We start from the raw sequence: 13,136 nt of genomic DNA, 5'->3' as shown, positions 1-13,136 counted from the left end.
ACCAAGAAGGAGCTATGGAATAAGAAGACTCCTGTATTGACAAGAAATGAGGTTTGAATAGAGTTGACAAGAAATTTAGAATAGAGTAAAGGTAATACAAAAAGGACTTTGTAGGAACTAAAGTGCCAACATAATGAGAGTTACGAGACAATGCACACAAAAAGGACACAAGTTGCAAGAGCTTTTGAAATATCTTAGTTTAAGATGAAAGTTTTTAAGCTTTTTAATTTTGAGGTAACTTATGAACCCCACTTTTCAAAAAGTCGCATCAAGGTCTTGAAAGCAAGAAAAATGACCCAAAACAATTCATTATCAAGGATAGGTTGTTTGGTTGGAATTGCCTTGTGAAGTTAATTTTAGAGGCCCCTTTTTACCTTTTGGCTAGAGGTAGATGAAGTTTGGCAAAATTAGTAGAGAATAAAAGGTTACAACATGGTAATGTCCCATTGGCCTATTCACTAATCTCGTCATTAGTTAACACTAATTAAAAGTCTTATTTTCCCTCAAAATTAACACTAATAGCTACAATTATTGGCACTCATCCCCCAATGCCACTAGATTATGAAGCTAAAATAAGGGACTTCTTGGTAGATGATGCACCCAAGGTACTCAAATGAGTGGCCCTATATTGATGGACATTCCTTTTCAATTAAAGAGCTAGATTACATTTCCTTCAACATGAGATAAGGCAAGTCATCCCATCCAAATGGGCTGCCAATAAAGGTTTGTCAAGCCCTTTGGGATGCTTGCTCTGAGGATTTATGTAACTTTCAAGGAACAAAAGGTAGCTCTCAAGTGAGATGAATCTAGGAATGACCGTGCCTTGAATGGTTCTCGCTTGAGTGGAGAGTTGGCTAGGACACTTGTCCTATCTAGTCATCAAGGTTTATTTATGTGTACGTGTTTGAAGCTACAACCACATGATTTTGTAAAGTACATAGTAATCCAACAAGATGTGTATATGATTTGTGTGTACACCCTCCCATTAGAATCCTTTCAAATAGTCTTGGTTATTGATTTTTATGGCTAGCTTGTTTATTTTCACAATTATAGTATCGATGTGATGGAAATTATTTAACTGATATTGGTTTGCCAAACTAACTTTTATTTGTCGATGATTTGGCCAATGTGTTGAGGTGTGGCAAATATTAATTGCCTAGCTGAGATATTCATTTAGTGGGTTTTGCTAGTCAAGAAACTCTATATGTCTTATTTTTCCAAAGTTTATAGGTGTTGTTGGTCTTTGGATTTAATAAGGCACATGTATTATTTTATTAGCTTTACATAGTTGTCCATGAGAGATTGGATCATTCACTACATGCATGTCTTGCATCTAATGTGCATATCAAGGAGGTTCCTTATTCAATGGGAACATTTAGCTATGTTGAATGTAGCATACAAGATTATGGCCAAGGCTCTTTGTCCTTCATTATCAAGTTCTTGCTACTACAAATATTGTATCCCAAACAATATGGCTTTATGTTTGGGAGACATATTCATGGTGCTCTTCTCAACTTACTAATGTCCATGGATCATGCCTTAAGTCTAAACACTGAAGTTGTTGCTCGTTAACACGGACTTCAAAAATGTGTACAATAGGATCAGTTGCTCATTCATTATGGTTGTCCTCAAAGCTCTAGTATTTTGGGGAGGGATTCACAAGAATGTTGGAAATTCAATTTATTAATGGAATTGCCAAGGTCTACTTAAATGGCATAGTGTTAGCTTCTTTTGCACTCAAGAGATCATTTAGCACCTCCATATGTTGCCATCGTAAGTTACTATCCCCTTTACAAATTTGATCAAAAGGTCTAGCGATGACTAATTAAAAGGCTTGCATTGAACAAGATGATATTTTTTGACTCGCCATTACTTCATGGCTAATAACTCTAGCCTAATAGATGCCTAAAAAGGGTCAATAGAGTCATTACTATAAATATATGACTTCTCTAAGCTATAAGCTTTTGAAGTGTTTTCCAACTGGGATGAGGAAAGGCAATGGCCTATATATGACTTCAACAATATAGAAGTGTATACAGATTGTAGCTAAATGCATAGATGGCCTATAGAAGAACCTAGGACGTTCTAATTATGGCTAAGCCAAAGAGGATGGAAATAGCGGAGTCCAAGGTTGCCCATGGTTTAATTGGACTAGTGCCAAAAGGTAGCTCGAAGATTCCTCTCAACTCTAGCATATCTAGACATCCAAAGAGGCCTTTTATCTAAGTCCCTTAAGAAATCTAGCCTTGGATAACTCTCTTGAGATTCCTCCCAATGCTAGTGTAGAAGCATGGGCACAAACCAAGTTGTGTGAGATTGTAAAGAAACAAGCCTCAGCACAAAGCAAGTTCATGAGCAAATAGTCACAATTTCAAGTGTGTATATCAAGATAGCATGCATTTTGGTTAACAAAGGAGGGCATGGCCCCCATCTCTTTAACTCTTTTAAGAGAATTGTAGCAACTCTCCATCATGCTAGTGTATGGCACTCTCATAGATTTACACATTACATATTGCTCATAGTATTTTGTCCATAGCAACACCATCTACAACATCATCAAGCAAGAAACATCAACATCATAAGAACATTGATTTGTGCAAGCTCGAGTAAGTTATCCTACACCTTTTCTCTATCCCTATAATATTATCATTTAACTTGAAAGCATCAACTATCTACTTCAAGAACCCTACCAAAAGGTAACCAAGCAAGACTAGTTCTCTTGCAACAAGCACTACAAAGACAAAAGGGATTGCCTAAAACCAATATCCTTCAATTTCTCGACTTGTTGTGTCATGCAAAGTTGACAAAGGAGTTCCTTCACCGTATTAAAACCCAATTTATGCAAATCACAATCATATACCCAATCTCTTTCTTTAACGGAGCAATGCATCCCAATATATTTACAAGAGGGGCAGCATCTCTAGACACTACTTTTGGTGAATCACTAGGGTGGCCATATCTACTTTGTGTAGACTCGATAATTGCATTGAAAAACATGTAGCTTTGAATTGAAGGACAATTGAGATACATTTAAGTTCAATTAAGTGAGAGCTCTCTTTGGCAAAGTTTTGTACAAAGTCTTCTCAAAGTCTTCTTTCTTGTTAAGCCCTCATATACTCAATCTTTCTTCTTGTGGATCCTATTTATAGTGGTGGGTTTTAGTTCCACCAATCGTTACTAATCCCTTTGACTAATAATGATTTGCATCAAGTTGGCATTCAAACTAGATTTGTTAGCTACTAGAACTAGTTCAACATCATGAAGCCCTCTTTAAAGGGCTCAACTCATATGTGCTTAGCTTCAATATTTCATATAAATGATAACAAGTGAAGATTTGTAACATACACTAAATTGGCTATGCAACATGTGTTTTTTATATCTACCAAAAAAAAATAATCATCAAATTATCTTGTAAGTTTTGGAGGTTCCAAAGTAGGGTCTTTAGCAAAAGTCATACTTCAATTGAAGGCTCTCAAAATCCATTATGCAATAAAAGATAAGCCTATTCAAAAATTCAACATTTACCGCTCATTTTTGCTAATCCACAAACAATACCGACACAATTGCTTTCTATGAGTAATGGTTTGACGAGCACAATTGCCACTTAGATGTACCACATGTTGATTAGACACAAAATTTCAACCAATACCTTGAAGACTCTAATATTTAGAGATGTTTTCCAAATTTAAAGGTGGATTTGCCAAGCAAAATTATTATTAGAGTTTGATTTTTCTAAATGAACATAGGCATATCCTGTCAAACATTTGCTACTCACTTGTCCACTCCACCATGTTAATGCTACTAGGAGGTACACATTCCATCACAAAAACGTACGCCGTGTAATACGATTAAGGTTAATGCTAAGGCATAAGAGGTAGGATCTAAGCAAGGTTCATACTAATAAGCAAGGTGCAAAAGAGGAGTTTTTGGACGTGTAGGTAGAGATGTCTATAGTAAATGCAATGAACTTTCAAAATAGCCTTCTAGAAGTCCAAAATGGTTGCTGCAAAAGGGGCCCAAATCAAGAAAATGCAATGATGTTTCATGTTAGAACACCAATCTGAATTATATCTATCGCAATTTTAGTTGTCTTCTTACATTATTGATGATCGTTCGGTGGCATATTCCTATATAAGAATGCCTTGTCACCATTGGAGAATCTCAACCTTCATACATTAATCAGATTTTGTTTATTGGTGGCGTGTAACCAGGTTATGCACATTGTTTGTGTAAAATTTGTAAGAACTTGATTTGGGTATTGACAATTCTAAGCTTGTTACTCTTGGATGATCTTGGGTATCCTGCTTCAAGGTTGGGAGTGCAAGCAAGAAGCCAGATTGATCGATCATTGAACTTTCAGTTCTGTTCCAAGAAGCATACCAATGCATCCAACTGTATTTGTATGAAATGGCTCTTTTCATACAGAATATGGCTCTGCCTCCATGGAAGCATCTTCCTTACCCTGCAAGTTAGCAACTACTATTACATGAAACTGCACGTCTGTAAGTCCAGCAACACACACCCCTTTTATTTCGGTGATGAAGAGAGGGCTAGTATTTCATAATCAATACTTACTTGCACATGAGGATGCACAGGTAGGACCATCAAAGATTGATGTAGAGCACCCTCCAGATGCCTTAGCACATCCTTCATGGTCATCCTTCCCACGCGGGATGAAGATGTGCAGTTAACAGCCACACGGAATACTCTCTCAAAGGCACTAAGGCAGTACCTGCCCTGCAGACGTGGGTCAGCAAACTCTTCCACACCCAGTCCCTCGGTCACAATTGTTCTTGCCTGCACTTCCATCCATCCATCCATCAATCTCTCTCTCTCTCTCTCTCTCTCTCTCTCTCTCTCTCTCTCTCTCTCTCAAGGTGACATAGATAATAACTGTATAATAACTCTAGTTCTGCAAAACGGAAAACTTGATTGGGGCTAAGATGCTGGAGTATGCCTTTTTATGGGCTCATATGTCCCAAGCACACTTTGACTGTTTTCCTGTTTTCTCATACATCCACAATTTTAGTACCACCAGCTGTTTGATAGAAAATCGTTCTGTTCATGCAATTGAGAGCAATGGACCACTCTAGCACTCTCCTCTATATGCCATCATGGCTGTGGACTTTTTGTAACTTCATTCGAAAAGAAGAATGAGCTAAATGAGACCAGAACTAGTGCTTCTGGAACTGTGATCTCCTGCAAAGTTGATATCCCATTATCCTTCAAAACTAGATGGCAGCCTGAACACCCATTTTAAGATGCGTGTAAAAACAACCTGCTTGCTGCCCCTTGCATATGTTCTTGTCTATGCAAAGTTATGGTCTTTAACAACCACCTGCACAAAACCCCTAAATTATGAATGATGCATAAACCTTGATTTGTGACTAGATCAGTATGTCTTGGTTGTTTCACAACCTGCACAATTACTATCCCAACATGTAATCTTGATTTCTGAGAATCCATTTTGCAGTTCAAATATTTGGCCAAGTCACCTTAATGTGTTTGTCTAGTCATTCTGACAATTTGAAGACTTATGGACAGGACAAAGCACCTTGATCTTCGATATGTGCTCACTTTTCATGTACAACATCATTTGAGCCTGTTTTTTCAAAAGAGTTGTGCACAAATTTCAAGAAAGAGAAGCTGAAAAGATGAAAGGCAAAACACAAAAGCTAGAAAGCAAAATCTAAAAGGCTGATAGCAGGATGAGAGCCAATGAGCCATTGTTGGCTTGTTGATCGAAGCCTTTCATAACATGCACACAAGGCTGTACTAGTTTTGCTTTCATCTCTGCATCATTTCTCAGTAGAGGTGCTCATCACAATGTCAGGCTATCCGAAACTTCAATTTTGTTGAGGGAGGATCTATTTTCCAGATTCTCCAGCTCTGGGCTGCTTGTTAACATCAGAGTTCCAAGCTGTACAAAGCTACACCTTGCAATCTCAGCTACCTAGAGCAATATTTTCAAATCTCATTCTGGGCCGTAGAATGTCTCGGTGGAGGTATTAGGATATTGATTAAAAACCTTGGGAGAAGATAGTTCTCTTTTTTATTAGGGGGTGCACCCTTCTCACCTCGATGCCTTTTTCTTGTGTCTATACTGTCCACAAATATTGAAAGAAAACACATCATAGTGGAGGATAACAACAAATACAAGTTTAACAGAGCGAATAGAAATTAATTTCATTTTACCAAACTAGAGATATAACTGATGGATGATGACTCTGTCCACTTGTGCACTCATACAAGCTTTGATGTTGATCTGGACAAAGGCTAGATAAACAGTGAGTGTACGTGTGAGTGCTCACAAGCTACGATACACCAGAGGGTAGCACTACATCTCTATACAGTGTTGGGTTGTCAGCTAGACAGAGACAAGCATGGGCTGTCTCACTGGACTACCATTCACACGTCCAACCAACCTATCTACCACCGGCCACTTATAATGATGTGTTATCTCAAAGAATATTCCCTCCACGATGGGTAGGGCCGCTTTTCACTCCACCAGCCCATATAAGGTGCCTTGGTTGTCTATTACACTACCTTCATGCACTCTCTCTCAGTTGACCCAACGGTCAAGTCCACACAGGCCATCTCCTAAACCTATGGGCTAATAGGTTAGGCCCTTCTAATGTCTTCATTTGGAACCTTTGCCAATGTTTGGTGGCTTCCCCTCATTTGGGGACCTTACAATATCAGGCACTCAAAGCATAGGCAGATAACTAAGAGGAGACATTTGAGTAACCTCTAGCAGTCGTTACTTAAGTGTGACTAAAATTGTTAAATACCCAATATGCAACCCTTGAATTTTGGCAAACTCCCTTTGAATACCATGTAAAGAACAATAAATATCAACAGCACAGGAAAGTGAGAAAAAACCACCAATATCAAATCTTGTTGCCTAAAAATAATAAGTATCTCTCCACCCCTGGGTACACATTTTGAAGGGTGAGTTTTTTCTTCCCATTGTTTCATGTCAACCATTGGTCACTTGATCTTCTTCCACTACCATTTCGGAACTCTAATGCAGCCCCCCTTGTTTCCTCGGTGGATGCTATCCCACATGTCTACATTGGTCCTAACATGAATTAAACGACAAGTTCCAAACACAACCTCTGCCAAGGTCTCACTAGTAGTAGCCCTGGGAAAGGGGTGCTTTAGGGTTCAGTCAAGAGTCAAGAGTCCTAAGCAGTCCGAGGTGGCACTCCCCAACACCCTCCCACTAGACCTTCAAACTTTACCGGCATGTTCCATAGATGGATCCAAGGCAAGGATTACACCTCGTTTTTGGTGATGGGCATCACCATCTTTGTCCAAGATGTACTTTGCCCCTTACTTGTCCAACATATTCAGTCATGTCATACAGAGGTCGCAAAACAGCACACAGGGTGAGTGCCAAAACTTATAGAGAACATTTGATCAAACCTTAATCTTACCTTGTCTACTCACCAGTTCCATTTGTGCAACTTGAATTCAACAACTGAGTGACTCCTCAAAAATCCATAAAGAAAAAAAACAAAGAAGAATGTCCCTACATCAAAAAAAACAAAAACTACAACATACGTGCAAAGTAAAGGAGGGGAGTTTTCTAACCTCAAAAAAAACAAAAACTACAACATACGTGTAAAGTAAAGGAGGGGAGTTTTCTACAGCATAACAAAGCTTGTATGCATCACCACTGGTTGAATCATGCTTTTAAGTTTCACATGTAACCCCAACTATCACTGACATCTCTGAATCATCATAAATCAGGGCCATGGTAATTTTCAACTCAGATGTTTACCCTTTCTTCTAGTCCATACTTGTGCAGGAAAGTCTGAAGTTGGCACACGTAGATGATAGCATGCATAATCAATTTACCTCCAACATTGGACAATGACTGCATGAGATCTGTTTCTTCTTAGAACAGTGTTAAATGATGACAGCGTAAGATTTCTTTCCTCTTAAACAAGTACACAAAACCTATGATAAGAGTCTTGGACTCACCAGTTTGACAATTGAAACATTATTTGTTGAATGTGTCTCAATTGCTTTTTTGCCAGAGATAAGCTCTAACAAAACCACACCAAAACTAAATACATCACTGGCTTGTGTTAGTTCACCCATGCTCATATATTCAGGATCCAAATACCCAGCTGTGCCTTTGACTTCCGTGAACACCCTTGAATGGTCCATGGTAATGTACTTAGACAAACCAAAATCTGACAGCTTGGCCTCCATATGCTCGTTCAGCAGAATGTTGCTTGGCTGTCCAAAAGTCCGGCATCAAATTACTGTTCATGAGTAATAAAGTAAAGCAAAAAATTTAGCACATGCACTCCGGCCTATGTTGTGTTTTTAGCTGGTAGTAAAGCTCAAATCACACATGTAAGGAAACACAAATTTACCTTAATATCACGGTGGACAATGGATCCACCTGGGTAATTGTGAAGGAACCAAAGGCCGCGAGCACAATTGACAGCAATTTTGAGTCGCTGTTCCCAAAGCAGAGTGTGACTGTCACTATTGGCTGCTCAGAAGCAGAAAAACCAATAACCAAGGTGAGACTAATCTAGAGTAACAATAGTAGTAACAGAAATTGGTGTTGATTGATGTGTATTTTAATGTTGGCACTTACAAAATAACCACTCCGCAAGATTTCCATTACAGCAGTACTCATACACCAGGTGATGAACATCTCCATCTTGACAATGGCAGTATCCCATCAGTGTCACCAGATGAGCATGCCTCACCCGAGAGAGACTTTGCAGTTCTGCCAAGAAAGTTTCCAGCTGCTTATTCTTGTCTATCTTCTTCACTACCACTACCTGACCACTGGGCAGTACTCCCTTGTACACTTCCCCTGAAATCCTACTCATCTGGGATCGTCAGCTCTTAGCTAAAGTCACAAGGTTCTGCAGGTTCATGCACAGAAAGACAAACATAGAGTATCCATTTTACCTGCATTTCCTCGGCCCAGAAAGTTCTCTGGACTAAAATTGTTTGTGGCTTTCATGATTTCGTCAGAGGAAAAAGTATAGAGTCTTTCGCTATAGACAAAGTCTAGTGAGTCATAGGACGAGCCCTCAACTTGTTTGCTTTCTGAGCCAAAAGAAGTAACATGCAGCAACTTTATACACAAACTCAAAATTGAATCAAAACTGTGTGTCACTTCTACATGCCATCTGCCTGTACGTGTTAATCAATCAGCATAAAGCTATGCCTTGCTGGGGCACAAAAGCAATGCACTGCCATATTGAGTGTCAGTCTGCTGAGTTGTGATCAGGAGCAAAAATACAGACCTTTTGGGGTTTTTCTCGAAGTCGTGTAATTGCCCTCCTTGGAGATAACTTGCTGCCTTTTTGCTTGCCATATTGCAACTGCTACACCAACAAGAAAGGCTCCTACCGTAGCTGTTGATAAGACCACCTTCAAGTGACTGCCTAGTCCAGCAAAAAGTCATTGTATCATTTAATAAGTAAAATATCCACTTAATTTAAACTTTTCTGTGGGCTATATATTTGTAAATCTTTATCCTGCCAACTTGACTGGTCAAAACACTTGACTAAAATCGAACAGCACTTGGTGCAAGACATACTAACCTTTGTCCGGGCCTTTCGCATAAGAGTATCACATGCAAAACAGGCAGTGGTTCAATGTTAGAAAAAGAGCTGAGAGCTTTATCACAGCTTCTCTGCTCATCACAAGAAACAACGATTTCGGATCAAATAATACCTGCCCTTTTTCCCACACCAACCACTCGAACACATCCATAGAATGCTTCTGACCATGTAGTATCATTCACTTTCAAGCTCTCCAGGCCAATAACCAAGGATCCAGCACAAACAAACGGTTCATCACTTTCTGATTTTGCAAGTGCAGAGACAGCATCAGATACAGAGTTGCTGCAAACTGAACAATCGAGATGACTTGTGTTTTCTTGTGTGTATGTGCAATTTTTCTCCACAGCGCCAAGGGAAAGGCCCGGGTCTCCTGTGCGTTTTAGGGCCAAATCAAGATCTTCAACCCTCGCAAAGGCACAACCAGAGTTCCCAGCTGACAAGCGATGGGCTAAACCAATACAGGAACTCATATTTGCCAGCTCTTGAAAGCATGCATCCTCCTGACTCTTGGTTAGGAGAAGAAATCCTGTTGCATTGGCATGCTGGACAACAATCCTGGCCAATCCCACAAACAAATCAAGGCAGCAAAGGGGCACCTCAGTCTCAACCACCGTCACTGTTTCCCAGCCGTTTGGCTCCTCAAAGCAGTGAGAATCATAGTAAATCTGACTAAGGCCCTGCAGCGGGCATTCATCAACTTGCTCTGTAGCATGTGCTGCAGCTGATTGTGATGAGATTATCAATAGATTAGCAAAAGGAGCTCAGCAAACATGGGCATCGCTCAGGCAAGCCCTAAATATAGCTTCTGTGAGCATACATATTGTAAAATGGATGAATTTTGTGTTTACTGCAGTAATATTTCAGCAAAAGGAGCTCATAATACATGGGCATCGCTCACATAAGCCCTAAATATAGCTTCTGCAAGAATACATATTGCAAAACAGATGGATTTTGTGTTTACTGCAACAATATATCAACCAAAGGAGCTCATAAAACATGGGCATCACATGTGTAAGCCCTAAATATAGCTTCTTCATGCATACATATCGCAAAACGGATGAAATTTTGTATTTACAGCAGTAATATATCAGGAAAAAGAGCTCATAAAACATGGGCATCCCATGCAAAAACCCTAAATACACTTCAGAGCGCACGTGCCACGACATAACAGATAAATGTGAGTACCAACATCAAGGAGGCAGCCATTATCTCCAGCAAGCATAATGGACAACACACATACCATATAGCTGTATTATCTCCAGGAAGCACAATGGATGCCACACAGTACAGAGGGTACTCACCCAGTCGATGCATTTCAGCTGGAGTAGCGATAGTTGTGGGCAGGTCGACGATTCTGAAGAGGAGGAGGAGGAGGAGGAGCGTCAGGATGCCGCGAAAGACTAGAGTGGTGCAGAGTGAAGCCATGCTCCTGCGTGCTGATGGCAGCAGAGCTCTGCTGCACATTGGCGCCAGCTCTGTTATAAAGCAATCTAGTAATTTCCATCCTCGGACACGATCTCTCTCTCTCGCTCGCGCGCGCCTGAGGATACGTCCAGAAAAGCCAATCGAAGGGTGGCGACCTTGTCGAAGATCGCAGCTCCAAAACCCCCGTCTTGTTTGAAAAAGAATGTGGTACTGGGCCCTCCCTCTCTATAACTTTTTTTCTCTCCCCCACCAATACCATATTGTAATTTTCCCTATCTTATTTTTGAACAATTTTATGCAAAAATATAAAATAAAAACACTAGGTAGTAGGCATCTCTTGCCATTTCGCACTACTATTCTCCGGGTTTGAAAGCATGTTTCATGTAGCAAGAGGGTTCATGAGAGGTTAGTATAAGAAACATAATCCTAACTTTAGCAACTTAGGCTAAAACAATGTTGAATGCATGAAAATGCAACGTATGAGGATGTGACACTCGCTAATGTATGCTAGGCGTTCTTGCGCTCGGATTCTATTGGTGTTTCACATCAGTTTTAGGCTAATGCTTCACGTCGGTGATAGTAACGATTAGGGCACTTTGAGTGCTAAGACACGCTTCGTGCAATAAGAGGGCTCACATAAAGGTATCGTAATTTGGTTTTATGAATCGCATACAAAATCATGTCATACGTCCTTTGGTCATTACAAACAAACTATACAATATTACGAAACTAAGTGCAATGGGTGGTGGAGACACAAAGAAACTAATCCCTTAAGACCCCATAAGCTCATAGAAAGCTTTGATTTACTATGTATAAAGTACCAAGTTGTAACTTTGAAGCCCTACACATGGACTACCACATTTTAGTACCAATTAGTAAATCTTCATAATGTGCCATCACAAATATGGTGGTTCACCAAATCTAGTAATGTGAGGACACATCGTGGTTCTATGGCTCCATATGTAGATTGTGCAAGGCACAACACCAGTCTAGTGCTTTGCATAAGTGTTATTGACAGTTAGGATTCATGAAGAGAGAGATTGTCCAAGGAAAATAGAGATTTTTTAAAACATCATCCATAAGCTCTCACCTCATATAATGTGGATAGTTGGTTGTCATTTTAGATATAACTAGAAAAAAAATATGCATCTCTCTCTCTCTCTCTCTCTCTCTCTCTCTCTCTCTCTCTCTCTCTCTCTCTCTCTCTCTCTCTCTCTCTCTCTCTCTCTCTCTCTCTCTCACATTGATGTGTAGATGATGAAGAACCCATTTCAATTAGATATATTTTGGTTGATGGCTCTAGACCATTATAGGATAATTAAGAGGATATAGCTGGTAGCTCATATCCTAGAGTATGTGATGTTAAGCAATAGTGGTAGGGCATTGATGATGCTTTGGAGGGTGCAAAAGAGTACACTACTATATGGAATGTGAAGTTGCTCAGAAAATTGCCATTATGTTGAGTAGGTAGCCATTATTAGCTGTTGTTGATTCAAGACCCTTGAGTAGATGTAGCCAAGTACAATGATACTACATTATGTAGAGAACCTTAGCAATCCATAACTATTGGGTATAGTCCGAGACACATAATGCCACTCATTGAAATTTTATTATCGACTACTTGATAATTAGAAGAGTGGAAAAGATAGGAGATAAGAGAATTAGAAATTGATGAGAAAATGAAGAGGCTAGGAAGCAACAAACTTATTTTAGCTTGAACTAGCTAACTAGCTTAACCTCACTCTCATACCATGATAAAATTCATGATCTAGAGCTATATTGCTAGCTAGGATGGAAAGAAATCAAACAAATATATATTAACTAAGTGAACCAAAAAACTAAATACAACAAACTAATGAGACACGGACTTACAAGACAATGCTCCAAGATTTTCTTCTATTGCTTGTTTTATCCATGAGCCAAGTATATCCTTTTATAGGTTTTTGGTAGTTTCCTCAACCCTCGCTTTGCTTATGAGATAGTAATCTTTCCCTTTAGCTTATGCTTCAAGCATGTGCCTTTAGCACCACTCTTTACTTGTACATATGTCTCTAGGACCGCCTTTTCTAATACAAAAGGTATCCAAAGGCCTAGAGAGAGTGTCCT

The 13,136-nt window shown here is 39.5% G+C and overlaps 1 protein-coding gene across 2 annotated transcripts; it reads right to left on the bottom strand.

Annotated features, from left to right (window-relative positions):
• Positions 1-4,066: 4,066 nt before the first annotated feature.
• On the bottom strand, positions 4,067-11,210 carry LOC148017772 (leucine-rich repeat receptor protein kinase HPCA1-like). Of its 2 annotated transcripts, XM_087662271.1 has the most exons (11): positions 10,907-11,210; positions 9,718-10,326; positions 9,585-9,596; positions 9,285-9,425; positions 8,944-9,084; positions 8,621-8,845; positions 8,391-8,512; positions 7,990-8,250; positions 7,787-7,882; positions 4,576-4,797; positions 4,067-4,462 (listed from the first exon to the last, which is right to left on the bottom strand). In XM_087662271.1, the coding sequence occupies exons 1-11, from the start codon at positions 11,067-11,069 to the stop codon at positions 4,418-4,420; spliced, it is 2,037 nt and encodes a 678-aa protein (XP_087518397.1). In that variant the 5' UTR covers positions 11,070-11,210; the 3' UTR covers positions 4,067-4,417. The 2 variants fall into 2 exon arrangements, with proteins under 2 accessions (XP_087518397.1, XP_087518398.1); XM_087662272.1 differs by lacking the exon at positions 7,787-7,882.
• Positions 11,211-13,136: the final 1,926 nt, after the last annotated feature.

This window comes from Lygodium microphyllum, chromosome 21 (assembly GCF_053477565.2).
Source record: "Lygodium microphyllum isolate KBCC chromosome 21, Lygodium_microphyllum_v1.1.10, whole genome shotgun sequence".
In the NCBI taxonomy this organism is placed as follows: Eukaryota; Viridiplantae; Streptophyta; class Polypodiopsida; order Schizaeales; family Lygodiaceae; genus Lygodium; species Lygodium microphyllum.
The sequence above is the reverse complement of the archived record's forward strand: the minus strand, read 5'-3'. Positions and strand labels throughout refer to the sequence as shown.

Excerpts from the sequence above, each read along its gene's own strand:
- LOC148017772 (XM_087662271.1), bottom strand. The coding sequence starts at position 11,069 with ATGTGCAGCAGAGCTCTGCTGCCATCAGCACGCAGGAGCATGGCTTCA. Across the intron at positions 8,846-8,943 it reads TCTGGGCCGAGGAAATGCAG|GGGAAGTGTACAAGGGAGTA; the intron begins GTAAAATGGATA and ends GTAGGATTTCAG. Across the intron at positions 8,251-8,390 it reads TTGTCCACCGTGATATTAAG|CCAAGCAACATTCTGCTGAA; the intron begins GTAAATTTGTGT and ends ACTTTTGGACAG.